Genomic DNA, 18,229 nt, shown 5'->3' on the forward strand with positions numbered 1-18,229 from the left:
CGCGGCTCAAAACGGATGCTAAGGGCCCATCCGCGGCCGAGGACTTTATTTCCCACAATCCTTGAGCCCGAGCGCCCGCCGCGATGACATCATCATATTTGTGCCGGGGATGACGCAAGCGCCGGAGAAGAGGAGAGAGAGAGAGAGCGAGCGGGAGACGAGCAGAGAGAGCCGCCGCAGCGTTCACTTGCCGTCGGATTTTCGCCGCATTGCGAATTTCACTGACGAGAAAACGACCAAAGAAAAGACAGCAAATCTAGCGTTTGAACCAAAGGGCCGCATCTCCAGGCCTCGCCAGCCCCCCGCGTCCCTCCCTTCCAAAATAAGAGCCGGGGCACCTCGGAAGATCCCAGCCGGCGGCGGAGAAGATGGTGGACCGCGAGCAGCTGGTGCAGAAGGCCAGGCTGGCCGAGCAGGCCGAGAGGTATGACGACATGGCGGCCGCCATGAAATCGGTGAGTGCCCTCCCCCCTCTCCAATATCCATCCGTGATGTCATCGCGCCCGAGCGTCGCCGTTTCCACGTTAGCCTTTGGGTTTATTGGGTCGATTATTTCTACAAACGACTCGCGCTGACGCGACCCCACGTCACAGCCGCTGCCCTTGTCCTCCGACTTAACGTTGCCGTCGTTTTGTTTTTCTTTTTGTGATGCGGCGGCGCCTTTGCAAGCGCAAAGCTTTTTTTTTTTTCGATCGTCGCTTTCGTCAAATGATTTTCTAGGGGGCACGCGAGCCTCCTCCCTTTGCCTTTCAATAAATATGATCATTCAGTAGATGTAAATGATAGCAAAATGCTGTTTTGGATAAGGAGCAACGATGCAAATAAATGGCAATGGAAGGAGGAGTTAACGGGAGTGGGGTGGGTGGGGGCGAGGTGGGTGGGGGCGCGCGCGCTGGCGCTCACGCAGACGTAGATGAAAAAGCCTTCTGGAATATTCTTTTGTCATATTGCAGTGCAGCCAATTTGCTACGACGAGATGACGTTGCCTTCGGAGCGTTTTGAATGACGGATCACGTGATGAAAACGCGCAAGATGATGGAGAAACGAAATGTATTACTGTTCAGGACTTTCCGCACCAATCAATTTACCTTCGGTGGTCGAGTGCCTAGTATAATTGGTTTCTTTAACACTTCAAGTAATCCATTACCATAATACTTTATGACCATGAGTAATTTAAACATAAGGGTTAGGTACAGAACTTAGAGTGCATATGATGAATTACCTTCGGTATTTAAGTATTAAAATAATCAATTACTTTACGCACTAATCATTACTTTGGGTAGTTTAGTACCTAATGTAATGATTTATTTTAATACCTAAAGTAATGTATTTCCTTTAGTCGAGTATTACCTAAGTAACTGATTACTGAAGTATTAAAATAATCATTTCACACATTAACCAATTACCTTCGGTAGCTTAACGGCTAAACGCTCACTTACCTAAAGTAATTGATTACCGTGTAAAGTTATTGATATTTTAGTTCATAGTTAAAGAAAGTAATTGATTACTTTTGGTTCCGAAAAAGAGAAAAGACTCGTCCCAAATGCGAGCAGGAGGCGGCTTTTTAAAGGCGCTCATAAGGTTAGCAAATGTTTCCAAAAAAAAAAAAAAAGTCAATTTTAGCATGGTCTAAGGTCAGGGTGCGCGCGTGCAGGGTTTTGCCTTACAGCGCAGCTGCCCTCAGCGTACACGGCAAGGCCTTGCCCCCCCGCCCCTTCCAACCAATGGAGGCCCGCTAGCTCCCTAGCGCTAGCATAAAACGGACTCGCCTCCAAATCGCAATAAAAATCAGGCAAGATTTTGGAAATCGTTCCCAAAGCGTAGGAATCTCTGCGTCGCTACGGTTACGAGGCGCCGCTGCGGTTTTCCTTGTCAAGCTAAGAGCAAAGGAATGGGAACAGCCATCCAACTCTTTGGGAAAAGGAGGATTTTTTTTCACGGTTTCGAAAACGACGAGACGCGGGGGAAAGGAGCTTCAAATCGAAGATTTGAAAAAAGGGGGCGACGGCAAACAGCCGCCCGGGCGGGCGCTCGCTCGTCGCGCGGCCTTTCGGGGGGGAAAAAAAAAAAACCCCCTCTGAGCCGGGCGGGCGCCCCCCAGGTGACGGAGCTGAACGAGGCGCTGTCCAACGAGGAGCGCAACCTGCTGTCGGTGGCCTACAAGAACGTGGTGGGCGCCCGGCGCTCGTCGTGGCGCGTGGTCTCCAGCATCGAGCAGAAGACGTCGTCGGACGGCGGCGACGAGAAGAAGCTGGAGATGGCGCGGGCCTACCGGGAGAAGATCGAGAAGGAGCTGGAGGCGGTGTGCCGGGACGTGCTGCGGCTGCTGGACGACTTCCTGGTGAAGAACTGCGGCGAGGCGCAGCACGAGAGCAAGGTCTTCTACCTGAAGATGAAGGGCGACTACTACCGCTACCTGGCGGAGGTGGCGGCCGGCGACAAGCGCGCCGGCGTGGCGGAGGCCTCGGAGAAGGCCTACGGCCGGGCGCACGACATCAGCAAGGAGCACATGCAGCCCACGCACCCCATCCGCCTGGGCCTGGCCCTCAACTACTCCGTCTTCTACTACGAGATCCAGAACGCGCCCGAGCGGGCCTGCCACCTGGCCAAGACGGCCTTCGACGACGCCATCGCCGAGCTGGACGCCCTCAACGAGGACTCCTACAAGGACTCCACGCTCATCATGCAGCTGCTGCGCGACAACTTGACTCTCTGGACCAGCGACCAGCAGGACGACGAGCCCGCCGACGCCAACAACTAGCCGGCCCCCCCTCGCTTTGCCCCGCCGGGGGGGGGGAGAGCATCTTTTGGGACCCGGGCGCCGCGCCCGTTACTCCTAGGCCCGCCGGCGTACTCGGGGTCCCGGGTAGAAGGGGAAATATTGCCCCCCCCCCCCCCCCCCATCCTTTCGCCATGACGTACGTCCGGTCGCCGGCGCTCTCGCCGCGCCCGTACCCGTCGCTAACCCGTATTGGAGCCGGTCGTCCTAAGCAAAAGAAAAAAATTGGATTCTATCTTTTTTAGGAAGCAAGCATTTTTTTTGAGTTACCCATCATGTTTTTGAACCCTTTTTACCGGCCCACGGGCCATAGGTTTGACACCCGCGCTGTCATGAAAAAGATCTCTGTCTATCTAATGTACCCATCGTCCTTTTCACCGCGCGGGTGAATGGATCGGACCCGGCCGACGGGAAGTCGCGCTCGCTTCAAATAAACGGGACGGCCCCGCTCCGGTCCGCTTTAGCGAGTAGAAATTTGCGCTCCGTTTGGGGACGCGGTCCGAGCCCCAGAATCTGGCCCAATTTGTTTTATTAAAAAAAAAAAAGCGAAGCGTCCTCGCAAACAGCGCAGGCTTTGTCCTGAACTTTTAGGCGCAAATGTAAAAGGAAGAAAAAAAGGATGGTTCTGACGAAACGCGCCGGCCTACCGCTATTCCCAGTCCCGCGTGCTTTTCTTCAGTGTAGCGTCCGACCGCAAAGCAGAATATCACCATAATAGTCAATATCGTGCATGCTGTTGATGTATTCCCATACGGTAGCTTGACTCGATTCCATTGCTGTCTACTGTGGATGTGAAGTATTCATACGACTGAGGAAAAAATGCGCACTTTTAATTTATTCTTTTTTGAATTCTGTTCTCTACCTGTGACCGTTTGAAGGAAAAAGGGTTGTTGCTTTGGTGACATGCAATCTGTGTATTTCAAAAAAACAAAAAGAAAGGTTGCTTGAACCTCACCAGTGCTGGCCAGCTGCTGTTCGTCACACCAAGAGGAGGATAAAAACAAACCAAAAAGCAAATGACATGGCCGTATTGAATGATTTCCACGCCTCGCCAAACGTGTTTGGACCACATCGGACTGCATTGGCTTCTTTTTTCTACCTTTTCTTTCTCGAGCGATGACAAAAAAAATTCAAGATCTTGAATGTGAGTCACGATGTAGCAGTTGCACAAGAAACAAAAATATTAGCGCTGAAGAATAAAAGAAAAGCTGATGACTGACTCATCCATTCATTTGCAGACGCACAAGACAAATTTGATTTTTTTTTTTTTTTGCCCTTTGATGGCTACCCCTCCAAGGAAAACGCTTTCAATTTCATTTCTAAAGTAGAATTTGTTATTTTTGCAATTTTTTTTACAAAAATGCCAAATTAATTGTTCAAATATTTGTTTTACAAGTGCTCATGCCACCGTGAGGAATTATGGGAAAATGCAGTTTGTTTGTTTTTTTTGCATTTGGCTAACGAGTACGTTTCGTACGAGTACGTTCGTATAGGATTTTGACTTGTGATTAGGAAAAGCATACAAAAAAACACCGGGCAACTAAAAAATGGCATAGATTGTCAAAACATGTCGACTAACAACATGCCGTTCCAACGCAAACGGGAAGTTGAGAGGGACATCCTGTAGATGTCAAATGGAGCCCGTGTCGGGCTCGTTTACTGCCATCCAAAATTGGAAATATTGTCAATTTGGAACATATTGAAAAGCCCGTGTTTTCTTATGCGTTTCCCAAGATTTTTGCATTCATCCTTTCAACGGCAACTCACAAACATTTTTGCGTTGGGACCCCAAAACCGGCGGGGGGGGGCGCCAGCGGCCAACTTCTGACATTTGCATAAGTCACACGCAAAAGCCTTTATTTTGTTACCCGGAAGCTTTTTTTTTGTTTTTGTTTTTCATGCACGCATAAAATGATAGCTGCATATTCCTGTCTGCGAAATCCACGGCACCGTTAGCTGGTTCGGTGGTAGGCATTGTCAAAAAATACATTCTGCATGGACAGTATATGTAAATATACATATGTATGGATGGGGCTGATGCCAGTGAAGGTCTTGAAAACGATATTGTTACGAGCCTTCAATTTCAGCCCAAGTCGAGTGATGATAAATCCAGGTTAGTGAAAAATCGCCGGGCAGCCGGGAGTTAAACGTATCGGCAAGTCAATCGGGAGGAGTTTGCCAGTCCGAAAGGTTCTCGGCTGGCTTCTGTCAAACGGTGCGTTTGTGGGCGGCGTTTTTTGTTTTTGGTTTTTTTTTGTAGCTGGACGTTGAGGCCTCATTTGCCCCGCTCAGCTCTCCCTACCTCTTTGGCGGCACCCCACATTCTGGCCCAGGAAATTGTGAGCTGGGAGCGCTCCGTCTCGCCGGCCAATCGGCCGGCCGGTCGCGCGATCCAATCGGACGGCTGTTGCCAGGGCTATAAAAAGGAGCCGCACTGCCGCATGGAGTTGACGCCTCTTGCGTCCTGCCAGTAAGGTGCAAGCGGAGAGAGAAAAAAACAAACAACAAACACGCGTTAGGCCAGGCCACATTCCAACAGGATTTCCGCACCTTTCAGTAAATGCCACTAAATCCACCGGGCCGTCTTTCTTCTCAAATCAAGTTAAAGCAAAAGGAACGTGAAGCAATTGATTGCTTGAAATGTGTTTTAGCGACTCCTTTGCCAAACGCCGCATGCCTGTATTTGCTGACCTTTTGTACGTAGGCCTACGTGAAAATATGCCATTCTTAATCCATCGCTATTTCTTTTCTATGTCTTCCACGCTTGCTACTTTTCCTCAGCTTTGTACCGAAACGTTTGACCGAACCAAAAGAAACATCCAGTCGTTTTGGCGCAACGACACAGGGAGAAAGTCGCTGGTGGAAGATAAAAACGGACAATAACGATTGCAATTTTAAAACATTCTTTATTCGAGTCTTCATCTGTCGCTTTCTATTTCTACTGCGCTGTACTGTAGCGCTGGCGGTTCGGCTCCAGAGGATTCGCTGCTGAGCCAACACCGCCCTCTAGCGTTCAAGTCCAGACACGCACGCATTTTTTTTTTTAATTCTCGTAGGAAAATGTAAACAATTACACTTTTGACTCGCTAAAAGCGCAGCACGATCTAACGTTATCGTGGGCTAATTTCCTCAGCTACGTGCGTAACCGTGGCAACGGCCGGAAGGAACGACGCTCGGGCGGGGCTCAAGTGTCCGCGCACTCGGCGAACGCCTCGTCTTCGTACAAGTCCTCCAGCTCGCCGTCGCGGCTGCCGTCGCGGCTGCTGCTCCTGAGAGGACGGACGCAACGGGACCGGGACAAAAGGTGGGCGTCAAGCAGAAAGGACGGCGAGGACGGCGAGGACGGCGAGGACGGCGGGCGGCAGCACGATGAGACGACTCAAGATGATGACAACAAGGTGGGAGGGAAAATTGCACATTGCAGATCGTTGCGCGCGCGGGGATGGGAAGGGCCGGAACTCCCCCAACTTGTTGTCAGGGGTGATCGGGGAAAGTCGGGAACGGGGAGGACGATGCGGACATCGGAATGGGATGAGAAAAACTCAAGAGATGACATCATGAGCTTGTGAAGGACGGGACGACGCTTGGCAAAAGCTCGAGAAGTTCCAGGCGGGTTAAACGTGAGAAGTCCAGCATGAGGATCAAACGTTTGCGCGTGAGGATGAGGAAAACGTTTGGAATGAAAATATCAGGATGGGGGTGCGGATCGGTGGCTCGCATGAGGACAATTTGGACACGCCGACGATTAAATGGGATGAGGAAAACCTCGGGAGACGATATTACCCACTTGCGAGCGTGATTGGAGGCGGATTAAACATGAGAAGTTGAGCATGAAATACTTGGAGGATTTGACAATGAGGAAAAAGTTTGGAACCAAATCATGAGGTTGGGGACGACCGGGAAGGAGGACGATTCGGACATGAGAGTGACTGAATGGCGGGCGGGAGGGAAGCGCGGCGCCGGTTGGATGAAGTCGTGAGGGTTTGAGATGAGAAGAAAGATGATAGGATAGGTCCAGCGCGGGGATGAGGGATTTGCACAATAAGACGATTGGACACGACGACGAGCAAAAGCTGCGCACGAGGACCGCGGGCGGCGGCTGGGGAAAGCTCAAAAAGCGAGGGGGCGAGCGTTACCTCAAAGACGGATGGAGGTGAGCCGAAGAGCCCAAAAGACCCCAGGGACCGCTGCCGCAAACACACACCACCCCGGCGGCGGTTTTCATTAGCCGCCGCCTCGCGCCGCGCTCCCCGGTGTGAAAATCCACGCGCGGGCGGGCAGTCGGTCGGGCGGGCGGTCGGTCGGTCGGGCGGTCGGCTCGCACTTACGTGAGGAGCCCGCCGGGGGCAGACATGGACCGCTCCGCCCGCCTGGCCGGACCCTCGAAGGGGTTGCCGAAGGAGCGCTTGCGCAGCATGGACTTGACCAGGATCTGCCGGCCGCAAAATCCAAACTTAGACTTTCTTGATTGTTAGATTTGATGTCTTTCTTTTTATAGTTTACTGCGCACTGCTCTTTACTTTTGCTGTTGTTTTACGGACAGTTTTTCGGATAAGGATCATTTTCCTTTATTATTCAGTGACTTCATATACCTGCATCTGGATATATTTGTCATTTTTAAAGGTACGCGATACATTCTTCGTAGTTACATTTGATTTATTTACGTTTGTATTTGAGCTTTCAGGTACACTAATGCCAATTTTATGATAATGACCATTTACATTTGTCATTTATTGATCTGTTATTCAGGAGGATACACAAATAAACTTGATTGATTGATGTAATTTCTTTGTTTCCAGCATTTGGGTATATTTTTATTTGCATAATTCTATATTCTTTATAATGATATTTGATCGATCCGTTTTTATATTTTAGCGTGATAAAAAAGAAAGAAAAAAGGGACTGACCACGGCGGAGAGGCTGGAGACCAACGTGACGCTCTTTGCCACCTCCTCGGGGCTCACCTCCACCGCCGCGCAGTGCTCCTCCTCGGGGGGGAGGGGCCGGGTACCCTGCTCCGTCACCCACGGGTGCACCTGGGAGTCACCCGAAGGCAAACGCATGTACGCGGACGGCGCGAGAGTTGCATGCGAAATCCCCAAACATTTTTTTTTTCTTCCCCCTTTGGGAACATCTGGAGGCACGCCACCGGCCCAAACTGGGAGCATTCGAAACCACTTTGACAATAGAAAGTCATTCGACTTTATCAACACTCATCAAATAAGCGGCAGTTAAAAGCTTTTGTCTCAAATTAGCGCGCTGCCACCGACCGGTCATTTTGATGTGCGCCGATCAACTTCATTCGTTTCGGCCACGGTTTGATTTTTGGTTGGAGCAAAGATATAAACTCGATCAAATCTTTCGGAGGATACTCCGCTCGCAGCAAAGAGGTGGGAGCGACTCACTTTGATGTTTGGCAGGGCGATTCTGCTTTGCGGGTTTTTGTCCAACATTGCGCCGATCAGATCCTTGAGCTCGTCGCTTGTCTGAGGCCTGCGCGAACCGCAAAGATAAAACAACCAAAAGCACAGGCGGGGCGGGGCCCGCTCCTGACAGCAACAGCCATTTAGTCAAACAAGCGCTTGTCACACGTGGAAGCACCCGGTGAAATTTCAACAGTCTACTTTAAGGCCGTGACGGGAACGGAGCCGTTTTCTTTCCAAAGTAAGAGCGAATGAGGCGGAACAAGAAAGGACTCGTTGCCGGGTACGTTCTAGTGACGTGCTTTCCAGCACACGAGAAAAAAAAGCGCGCTCATCAGAGGCGCGTGCTATGCTAACGTACTCTTGCGGGAACTCCACCGCTTTGTTCTTGATCTTGTTGTAGAGGGACACCACGTAGTCGTCATAAAAGGGACACTGCCCGGAGACGCGGCGTCAGCGTGCAAAAAGGAAGGAAGCGAGGAGGGAAGGACGCAAGGAAGGACAGAAGAAAGGAAAGCGGGAGGGGGGGCAGGAAATAAAGGAGGAAGGCACATGGAAGCATTTCCGTTTTCCTTGGTTGCGAGACACGGCGCAGCGCGCGCGCGCGCGTACCTTCCCGTAGACGAAGCAGTAGAGCGTGACCCCCATGGCCCAGACGTCCAGCGCCTGCCACCGACACACGCGCCCATAGTCGTGAGGACGTCCCGTGACAGATTGCCTTCGCCGGCCCCTCGGCTTAAGCCCGGGGCCATCCGAAAGCAAGTCTCCGCCCCTCCCGGGACCGGTCCCGACGTCCTCGCCGGCCCCAAGTACCTTTCCGCCGAACGCGGGCCGGCGCTCGTCCACCGTCTCGGGCGCCATGAAGGCCGGCGTGCCGGCCGTGCCGGACAGCAGGGCGTCGGCCCCCTCGAACTGGTCGCTCACGCCCAAGTCGGCGATCTTCAGGTGCCCGTCCTCGGCCAGCAGCAGGTTGGAAGGCTTGATGTCCCGGTGGATGATTTTGTGGTAGTGCACTGCGGCCGCTTCCGTCAAGTCAAAACAAAGCACCGGCGGCGGGGCGCGCGAGCGGCCGACGCCACGTACGGTACTCGATGCCCAGCAGCAGGTCTCGGAAGTAGAAGCGAGCTCGCGCCTCCGTCAGCGGCTGCTCCGTGGGCACCTCCATCACCGGCCTGCCGCGCCGGGGAAGAAGGGGACGAAAGAAAAAGAAAAAGAACAAAAAGTTTTCGCCGCGGCAAACGTACCCTTTGGTCATCAGCTCGAAGGCTGCCCGGGGGAGGGAGGGAGGGAAGAAAACCGAAACTGAGAGGAGTCTCGGAAGCGGCCGCCGTGACGGAAACGGAGAAGGCGGCCGTACCCATGTGGAGGCCGTCCTCATCGGGGTCATCCAGCACCTGCGAGCACCACGCCGTCATTCCCCCGAGTAACGGGCGGAGCCAAAGCTCCGGATGGCACGCAGGCGACAACAAACGATTGCTCCTCCGCATCCCTTTTCTTTTCCAAACGAATAGCGACACGAGGCAAGGCGGCGTTCCGCGCCTTCATTTCGGGAAGCGAGCAAGCCATTGCTAAAGTCCCTTCCGGAAGCGTCTTTAGGACACCCACCTCCACCAGCTTGACCACGTTGGGATGGTGGAGCTTCTTGAGGATGGCGATTTCCCGGTAGATCTTGTCCAGCGCCACGGAGGCTTTGGGCGAGGCCTCCCGCTGCCCGGGCGCCGCCGGACCTGAACCCACGTCAGAGACGATCAATCCTATTTATTTGGTCAGAAAACAACGTGAAAAAATTCACTCCAAAAATACAACTTTTCAGTTAAAGCTGTTCATAGTTTTTTGCTTTTTTTACATTCTGAACTTTTCTGTACATATACATTTAAAAGAAGATTGTGGTAGGAGAGCAGTGAAATATATTCCCCAAAAGAAGCATTTCTGAAGAAGAATTGCATTTGATTTGCTTTTATACAATTTAAAGAAAGGGTAGTATGATTGTTGGTTGCTCACGTAGAAAGCCAAAGTGCTTCATGAGCCTCTTCTTGGAAACCACCTTCATGGCCTGAACGGAATGCGATATACAAACCATCAGCAAGTAGAACAAAGTGAAAAAGCCGCGCCGAAGGGAGCCTTACGTAATATTGTTCCGAGTCTTCGTCGTAGGCCAGTTTGACCACGCCGTAGGAGCCCTGCGTGGACGGAAAGCGTCACTCTCGTGATTTTTCGGATTATTTGGGCGCATTTCGACAAGCGCCACCTTTCCGATCTCTTTCTTCAGCTTGTACTGGTTGAGCTGCACAAAGTCCTGGGGAAACGAAAAAACAAATCAAACTTCGCCACTCACGCTTTGACGTGCACGGATGTCAAACGCTCGGCCCGCCGACAGGTTGAATTTGCTCCGCCATACGATTTGATCAATCAAAGAGAAACTCGAAAGGTTTTTAGCATTTAGCCTACGAGCACGTTCGAACCTGTTTGCAAGCACGCTGAAAATAGGACAGAAGCGGACTCCCGCGCACAATGTCAAACGGCGTGGACGGGCACGGCTGTTCTAATGCAGCGGGTTTCAAAGGTACGGCCCGCGGGCCGGCCTAGGAAAACGAGCGCGGTATTTTCGACAGAGGCAAACCTGCAACTGTTTTACGACCAATAGTAACGCCGATGTTTCTCGACGGGCCGCGACGCCGTACGGCAGAGCGGGCGCGGGGGAAGCCGACCTGGGCGTCCGTGATGGACACCCTCTTGGTCTCCACGGTGGGCTGGCGGACCACGCGCCCGCCGCGCTCCTGCAGGGACAGCTTGCGGTCCGAGAGGCGGGGGCGGCGGGCGGGGGCCGGGCGCTCGGCGCCGCCCACGCTCATGGCCGCCAGCGTGTCGGCCAGCTCGCCGCCGTGCTCGCCGTCGGGGTCCTCGCTCATGGCGGCCTCGGGGGTGGCGCCGCGCCCGGCGACTCGGCTGGAGGGGACGAGACCGAGTCAGAGGGGCGATAGGAAACCAGGCGTCTCCTAAAAGTCAAATTTGGGAAAATGAGCTAGCTCCATGACCAAAGGGGACAAAAGCGCCACGGCCGGTCTAAACTTTGGCGTCCGTCTGCGCGGGGAAGCGCCCGACGGCGGAAAGCTTCTTATGCAACGACGCGACCGGGACAAAAGCGCTCCCGGCAAAGAGCGGGGCCGCTCGGCGCCTCGGCTTGAGCGACAAACCAAAAGACAGCGAAAGCAAAGCGTGCCAAGTCGAGCGCTGAAGAGGTTTGTTTGCGTAGGAAATGGCGGGCATTTGCAAATGAAAAGCAGAAGCGGGCGGACGCCCACTCACCCGCGAAGGCCAGGGTGGCGCTCGGCGCTCTGCTCCGTCCGTCGCCTCCGCCTGCTCCCTTTTCTCGTCTGAGCGGAACGCGGCCGCCGGCCGTCTTAGGGGATTAGCCCGCACCGCATTTAGCGCGGCTGAGCGCTTCTAAACGCCACAACATGACCTGCCAGCAGGCGCGATCGCCAAAGCAACTATGTTTCACAGATGTAAATATGTTTTCATACATATATTTTAAAAAATACATCAATAATACATCAATACAAAATCCATCAATATAAATACACACACACACACACACACTAATATATGAATAAAATTAACTTTACAAACATTTATTATATTTTTTTATTTATTTTTATTTATTATATTTTTATAATAAATTTAATCATATTTTTTTTGCCATATGTATCGGTGGCTGTTATCCGGCGCGTTTGATACCAGTCGATACCATAAAATAAAGCCAAATATTGGATCAAAAGCTGCTATCAGTAGTCACCCTCCCCTACTTCAGTCTTGACGTAGACCAACATGGTTTTGTCTTGAGTCGACACCGATGAACTCATTTGATGCCAGGCACGTATTTTCATTTTTCACATCTCAGATACCTAAGTATTCAGTCGCCACTTAAGTTCATTAAGGACATTCATTTGCAGGTACTTCAGTATTAAATCCATACTTAAGTATCTGGGATTAAATGTCTGGACTCGTAAAAAAGTACGTGCCTGGAATTGAATGATTAATAAGCAGGGAGGTCCGTGGCCAAGCCGTTTATCATTTTCAGTAAAAGGAAAAATATTGGTGTCACAATTACAAATAAATAACAAGTTTGAAAGTTTTCAAGTTTGCCTGTTTTTTTTTTTTTTTTTACAATTCACTTGTCTGTTGCTAAATTCTAAAAAAAAAAAAAAAAAAAAAAAAGATCTATCAGTCTTCAAAATTTCCATAAACTTAAATCTCTATATATTCAACTTTAAACATTTCAAAACTGTTTAAATTTGACTCATGCTTGTTTAAATTTCAAACAACACAAAAAAGATGTTACCAATTTTATCTGAATCTCTGATAAAAAAAAAAAAAAGAAAAAAAAGAACAGATAGTACCTTGTGGTTTTATATAGATTGATTTTTGGCGTGGGTTCATTTGTGGCTCCCGTTACGCATTTGTGGAGTTTTTTTTGCCCCCGCATATTTGTGGCTTGAAATATGCATTCATGCTCCGGCGATGACCCCACGTATGGTCTATCCCTACTAAAAATCCTAAAAGCCGTGACCGCAACCGATCAAAATCAGCTTTTTCGGTCTAACCGACGCAAGGCGAAACATCGGCACGTTTCACGAACGGGTCGGCTCCGCGTCTTCCCCGGGGAGCTCGGGGCGTTTTGCCTGAACAAATGCGTCGCGGCGCGCAATGAAAACCGTCCTGAAAAACGAGATCGGCGGGAAACGGAGCTCGTCGCGCTCAACTTTGGGAAAGCGTCGCTGATGGAAGACAACCACTTTAGGGGACTTGAACTAGAAAGTGAAAGTTTGTTTATTTGTGGCGCAAACAAGAAGGCAAACTTCAGTAGAGAGAGAGAGAGAGAAAGCAGGAAAAGGTACATTCCGACTCGAAAAACAGCATACGTCAACAACGAGTTTCAAAGCAAAATGAAAAGTCAGGGAGCAAAGACGAGTCGGCTTTGAGAGACAAAGTATGACGACGGCCCTTTCCAAAGCAAATCCAAAATAGGAATCGCGAGCCTTGACCAGTCTGCGGTGACAAAAAGCACATTTGTGCAGTAACAATCTGGTGTGGTCTGCTTTCTCGCTCTGCTAACTTTTTTTCCCAGCAGCCCTAGCGGGGGCGCGAATACGGAGGCCAGGCATGCCTCAAGCTTCGGAGCGCCTCGCTAAAAGCTCCTTTCTTCATCCACCCGTGCTTGACAGCTGAATCCAAGTGATGCGTACGGATCACAAAACGCAACGAGAATATGAATTTGAACAGACCCCGATGAAATCTTTGCACCCTGACCCTTAAACGGCAAACAAAAGCCAAAAATCTCAGCTGAGAGTAGCAAATAAAGAACACGATCATGAGAAGGAGCACTTAACTCTCCCACGTTCTTCTGCTAGCACCAGCTTCACGCTATGAAGAACGGTAAACCCTCACAATGGAAGATAAGTACAAGTAACACAAAACAAGTCTAGAGCCATTTGACTCCGAGAGCACAACGGAACCTTCCCAGCCAATAAAACTTCATCCCAGCGACAACTACCTCAACGCATCACTCAAGTACATTTAGCTTTTCTTCAGCTTTTTTTTTTTTGTGCAAGGATGCCTAGCTGTTGTCACTATTAATACTGGAACCACAATTATATATACGTATTTGCCGTATATACCGCATTTTTCAGACTATAAGCCGCAGCGGACGTTAAGTCGGAGCTCGTATCGTCAGATATTTACACAGGAAAGATGGTAAATGGGAGTTAAGAAAAAATCAAATAAAATTAATTGCATGCCGATCAGCAACACAGGAGCCGCAGGGCTCAAATCATAAGAAAAAAGTTGCGTCCCGTAGTGCGAAAAATCCGCTATATTACTCATCTTTTAATGAGAAAAAGTAATACAAAGTTCAGGAAAAATAAAGACCTTTCAACTAAACAATTTGATGCGAAAAAGAGTGGAAATGAATACGCCCAAATATGCGTGTACTCCCCAGTTCATAAAGGTTTGGAGTGCCGAATCCAAGAAGGTCACGGCGAGCCACTAGGGAATTTGCTTGAGCCGCCTCCTGAAGAACTTTTATGATGCAAAGCCACAACCTGCCAGACGGGTTAGAAGGGAGACTCCAAGGACTTCTGCAGTCTTGTCGCACCTCTTTTTATTTGCTCGTAGCTCATGAACATAACGATGTTCCACGAGCCCAAGCGCAGGAAGGAGGCCATGAATCTATACCAAAAAAAACAAAACAAAATGACTTATTTACAACTAACTACAGTGACAATATATGTGCCAAACTTAACAAAAGAACCAGTAGTCACTTCTTTGAATAACAAAGGCGGTTTCTAGCTTCATCAGTTCTTTGGTTATGAGCAATTATTATTATTAGCTTCGTTAAATAAAGATAGGTGGTTTCTAACATTCTTCTGTTGTTGGCAGGAAGACGTGCCCAAAACAAGCGTTTTGTGAGAATAAAAACATCTGGCGGGATAAAGTAGTAAGTTAAGAGGAATCTTTTCCCTGTTGGCCCCCGACCACCAGGCTCAGCAACTTTTCTTTGCGAGGTAAGATTTTAAGTTTGCAGGTGCATCAACTCGCCCAACTCCGGAAAAAAAAAAAACTACAGTATGAATGCAGTCAAGAGATCCAGCACGTACCCCTTATAGAAGGCGGTGGCCCCCTCTTTGAGCAGCATGGTGAAGGCGCAGTTGATGGCGCCGCCATATTGGCCCGGCACCGAGTTCATGTAGCGCGTCTTGATCACGTCCACCGGAGACGCCACCACGGTGGTGCAGAAGCCGGCGGCGAAGGCGGCCGTGAAGTGGCAAGGCATGTTGTCTGGGGCCAAATGCGTAAAGGTCAGACAGCAGATGCGCTACATATGCGCTTTTGACATTGGCCGCTACCGCTTACTACTTGCCTGTCATCAGCTCGTACTGGAGGATGCGCTCCTTGATGATGTCGTAGGTGACCATCTCGCAACAATTCACGATGGCGTTGCGAGCGATGTTTGGCAGGCAGCCTGCACAAGTTCATCGGGCCCGTTCATCCAGTGTGCCGCGGGAAACAAACCAACCAACCAACCGACCGACAAACAAACTTCAAAAAAAAAAACAATAACCAACCAACAACCTATCCATTCATCCACCTTCTATAGCCGCTTCTCCTCAGTAGAGAGTAGGACACCCTGAACTGGTTGCCAGCGCAAAGAAAGGGACAACCATTCATGCACCCAATTACACCTAAGGACAATTTTAGTGTGTCCAATACACCTGCCATGCATGTTTTTTGGAGTGTGTGAGGAAGCCAGAGTGCCCGGAGAGAACCCACGTGGGCTCAGGGAGAACATGCAAACTTCGCACAGGAAGGCCAGAGCGAGGTGGATTTCAGCTAGGTTCACAGAACTGTGAGGTGAACGTGCTATCCACCGCTCCAACGAGCTACCTCCAATTTCAATCTGTCGGGCGAAAAATTCTTCACTTGCGTCATGTCCTTGGGGCCCGGAATCCTTCTCTCTTCTAAACACACCCGATTCAAATGATTAGGACCATTTTCAAACTCTTGCAGAGCTTGCTGATAAGCTAATCATTTGAATGAGGTGTTTTGGGGAGAGAAAACATGCAGGATACCGGCCTTCCAGGACTGCAGTTTGACACCTACTGTATGACGTACAACAACAAATTAAGTGTTTCGGTTCAACTATATGCAGGGGTTTCTTCATTTAAATCCTGCAAACCTTTTAGGCAATAACCTGCGTGCTGGGTGTAAAGTTGGGACGCGTCCCAAAAGTTTTGTCCACAGTTTATATCGCGTGCGCGAGATTTCAGGTCAAGCCGGCTTTACCTTTCCACAGGCCTCGCAGCCCCTCGTCCCTGGCAATGGTCCTGTAGGCGTCCAAGGTGCTGCTGTACCTGCTGGCCGAGCCGCCCCGGGCCACGCGCACCTGCGCCTGGAAGCGGACTTTCACCACGTCGGTGGGCTGGGCCGCCGCCACCGCCATGGCCCCCGTGGTGCAGCCCGCCAGCAGTCGCGCCGCGATGCTGGCGTCTTTTAAACAAGTAGGCCCCACGTTAGGGATGCCGCAGTTATCAGCAAATCTTATTGAATGCTTTTAACGCAGGAACGGGAACACTTCCATTTTTACTTTCAAATTAAGAGCAAACTAACAAGAACAAGAAGCAACACATTGCTAAACTGTGTCGCACTGACTAATCTCTTTTAACTTTGAGACGTTTAATACGCGCGTGCGTTGTCCCTAGTGACGCAATTTTCCAGGAGATGAGCCGCGGAGGAACGTTGGGGAATACATTTGTCAACAATGTAAACAATCAGTTTGTGCTAGTGAGGGATGCAGTTTACGAGTCCATGCTTTCCCAGGAACATCAAGAACGACTCCGATTTGTTGGGTCATGGCACCAGTAACAAGAAAAAAATCATCCATACTAATCTACTAAAATACTTTGTTTTCTATGCAGTAAATAAATATGGGATAACATATAGAAAATTATCCGAACAACCCTCATTGCAAATGTTTGTATTCTCCCCAGTCAGCCAGAGCTGACTAGCAAGAACTGTCAATACATTTTTTCTCAAGGTTGACATAACTTGACATTCCTTCAGGGTCAACGCTTTGAGTTAGTTCCACTGAAAAAGCCTTGCAGCAGAAAGGCATGGCGGAATGCGCAATTAACCCCCGGGTGTTCACTAAACCAGGCCTTATTATCACCCAGCTTGGACTGACTTTGAAAGGCTCATAACATCATCATATGAAAACAGACTTTTATTTTCATCTGCTTTAAAATGTTCAGTGGCTTAATCCCTATCCGTAAATATGTATATTTACTTATATATATTCCAAGGCTGTTTCGTTTAGAAGATTTTTCATTTTGTGGAAAAAAAAAAACATTAACAGCTATTCAATACTGCAGATTTCACAGACAGCAATATGCGGATATAATGTTATGCGTTGCATGAAATAAAAGGCTTCCCTGCAGCAAAACAAAAGCTTTCCTGCAACATTTCGTTCTTGGACCCAAGCCTTTTGTCAACTACGAGTCCCACAATGCATATCGAGACGTTTGCATGATGGGAGTCAGGCTAAGCCACTCAATGAAGTCATTGAAAGGCTTGCTAAATCGGCCACAAGGGGCGCACTTACTCTCCGAGCCCCGGCTGTAGAAGCGCTTCATGGTGTCGTAGAGGCCCACCCGCACCGAGGCGAAGCACATCTGTCTGTGCAGGCCGGCCACCAGGCCGTTGTAGAGGCTCCTGGGACCCTCGCTCCTCGCGATGGTGAAGATGGTGCCCAGCACGCCTCGATACTTGGCCCTCTGGCCCCTCACCAAGGGCTTGGCTTCGCCTTGAATCTAAACAAAAAAAAAAATGCAAATGAGACAACGTGCCCCACCTTGCATCGGCCGAGCAACATGGACTAAGTGAGGGTGTGCTCTACAAAATGTCTATTTGAACAAACAAGAAGAAAAATATTCCATTTTTGTTGAAAAAGGAAATATATTTTGTGTAGAAAAAAAGAATGCTTCACTTATTTTTCAAGATATTAAATTTTGCATTTCCTTCCTGGGATTTCTTGGCTCAAACTGACATTTTTTCTCCTAAGATTACAAAAAGGCAATTTGAATGATTTTCAGCTTAGGAGGAAGGCCATTTTTCTTCAGGCCAATTATTGCAGAGTGGCAAATATGCAAACAAAGTCTCGCTCACCTGCAGCCTGACTTTGGCCGTGTCCAACGGGAAGGTGACCAGGTCCGCCACGCAGCCGGCCGCCCCCGCCGAGAAGATCTTGATTGGCACCGACGGGTCGGGCTCGGCAGAAGCTCCTCCGCCGACCATGGCCGAAGGCTCAACCCGCCCTTCAAGCGCGAAAACGACCGGGCGCCTCGCGGAGTTGCACGGAAACCGCTTTGGGTGTTTGCGGGGAGGAAACGGCCTTGGCGAGCCGAGCGCAGGAAGACGAGAGCGTCATGTATGCGCCTGTGCAGCCGCCAGACAGGCATGCAAACACGCCCCG

At 50.0% G+C, this 18,229-nt stretch overlaps 3 protein-coding genes across 10 annotated transcripts; 1 reads left to right on the plus strand and 2 right to left on the minus strand.

The window, feature by feature from the left end:
• Positions 1-99: 99 nt before the first annotated feature.
• ywhag2 (3-monooxygenase/tryptophan 5-monooxygenase activation protein, gamma polypeptide 2) lies at positions 100-3,991 on the plus strand. Its single transcript, XM_088427170.1, has 2 exons — positions 100-455; positions 2,102-3,991. Exons 1-2 carry the CDS (start codon positions 369-371, stop codon positions 2,759-2,761), a joined length of 747 nt encoding a protein of 248 aa, XP_088283296.1. The 5' UTR covers positions 100-368; the 3' UTR covers positions 2,762-3,991.
• A 715-nt stretch (positions 3,992-4,706) lies between these two features.
• camkk1b (calcium/calmodulin-dependent protein kinase kinase 1, alpha b) lies at positions 4,707-11,631 on the minus strand. 8 transcript variants are annotated; one of them, XM_088427164.1, is made up of 17 exons: positions 11,509-11,631; positions 10,911-11,198; positions 10,451-10,498; positions 10,329-10,382; positions 10,204-10,255; positions 9,808-9,929; positions 9,560-9,596; positions 9,447-9,468; positions 9,286-9,374; positions 9,016-9,215; positions 8,815-8,868; positions 8,564-8,637; positions 8,185-8,272; positions 7,687-7,815; positions 7,108-7,211; positions 6,916-6,966; positions 4,712-5,243 (listed from the first exon to the last, which is right to left on the minus strand). In XM_088427164.1, exons 2-17 carry the CDS (start codon positions 11,109-11,111, stop codon positions 5,078-5,080), a joined length of 1,491 nt encoding a protein of 496 aa, XP_088283290.1. In that variant the 5' UTR covers positions 11,112-11,198; positions 11,509-11,631; the 3' UTR covers positions 4,712-5,077. The 8 variants fall into 8 exon arrangements, with proteins under 8 accessions (XP_088283295.1, XP_088283290.1, XP_088283288.1 ...); XM_088427167.1 differs by lacking the exon at positions 4,712-5,243 and adding an exon at positions 5,666-6,048; XM_088427169.1 differs by lacking the exon at positions 8,564-8,637 and having other exon boundaries at positions 4,707-5,243.
• A 1,367-nt stretch (positions 11,632-12,998) lies between these two features.
• LOC148415360 (dicarboxylate carrier UCP2-like) lies at positions 12,999-18,066 on the minus strand. Its single transcript, XM_088426895.1, has 6 exons — positions 17,923-18,066; positions 17,360-17,567; positions 16,045-16,248; positions 15,122-15,223; positions 14,859-15,039; positions 12,999-14,430 (listed from the first exon to the last, which is right to left on the minus strand). The coding sequence occupies exons 1-6, from the start codon at positions 18,049-18,051 to the stop codon at positions 14,316-14,318; spliced, it is 939 nt and encodes a 312-aa protein (XP_088283021.1). The 5' UTR covers positions 18,052-18,066; the 3' UTR covers positions 12,999-14,315.
• Between the last annotated feature and the right edge of the window lie 163 nt (positions 18,067-18,229).

Source organism: Hippichthys cyanospilos, chromosome 11, assembly GCF_059441005.1.
Source record: "Hippichthys cyanospilos isolate Australia breed blue-spotted pipefish chromosome 11, RoL_Hcya_1.0, whole genome shotgun sequence".
Lineage (NCBI taxonomy): Eukaryota > Metazoa > Chordata > Actinopteri > Syngnathiformes > Syngnathidae > Hippichthys > Hippichthys cyanospilos.

Coding starts and splice junctions, on each gene's coding strand:
- camkk1b (XM_088427162.1), bottom strand. CDS start 11,111: ATGAGCGAGGACCCCGACGGCGAGCACGGCGGCGAGCTGGCCGACACG. Junction 10,256..10,328: donor AAGACTCGGAACAATATTAC/GTAAGGCTCCCT, acceptor CATTCCGTTCAG/GCCATGAAGGTGGTTTCCAA. Junction 9,597..9,807: donor ACGTGGTCAAGCTGGTGGAG/GTGGGTGTCCTA, acceptor TGGTGCTCGCAG/GTGCTGGATGACCCCGATGA.
- LOC148415360 (XM_088426895.1), bottom strand. CDS start 18,051: ATGGTCGGCGGAGGAGCTTCTGCCGAGCCCGACCCGTCGGTGCCAATC. Junction 16,249..17,359: donor CTACAGCCGGGGCTCGGAGA/GTAAGTGCGCCC, acceptor CTTGTTTAAAAG/ACGCCAGCATCGCGGCGCGA. Junction 15,040..15,121: donor CCAGTACGAGCTGATGACAG/GCAAGTAGTAAG, acceptor ATTTGGCCCCAG/ACAACATGCCTTGCCACTTC.
- ywhag2 (XM_088427170.1), top strand. CDS start 369: ATGGTGGACCGCGAGCAGCTGGTGCAGAAGGCCAGGCTGGCCGAGCAG. Junction 456..2,101: donor TGGCGGCCGCCATGAAATCG/GTGAGTGCCCTC, acceptor GGCGCCCCCCAG/GTGACGGAGCTGAACGAGGC.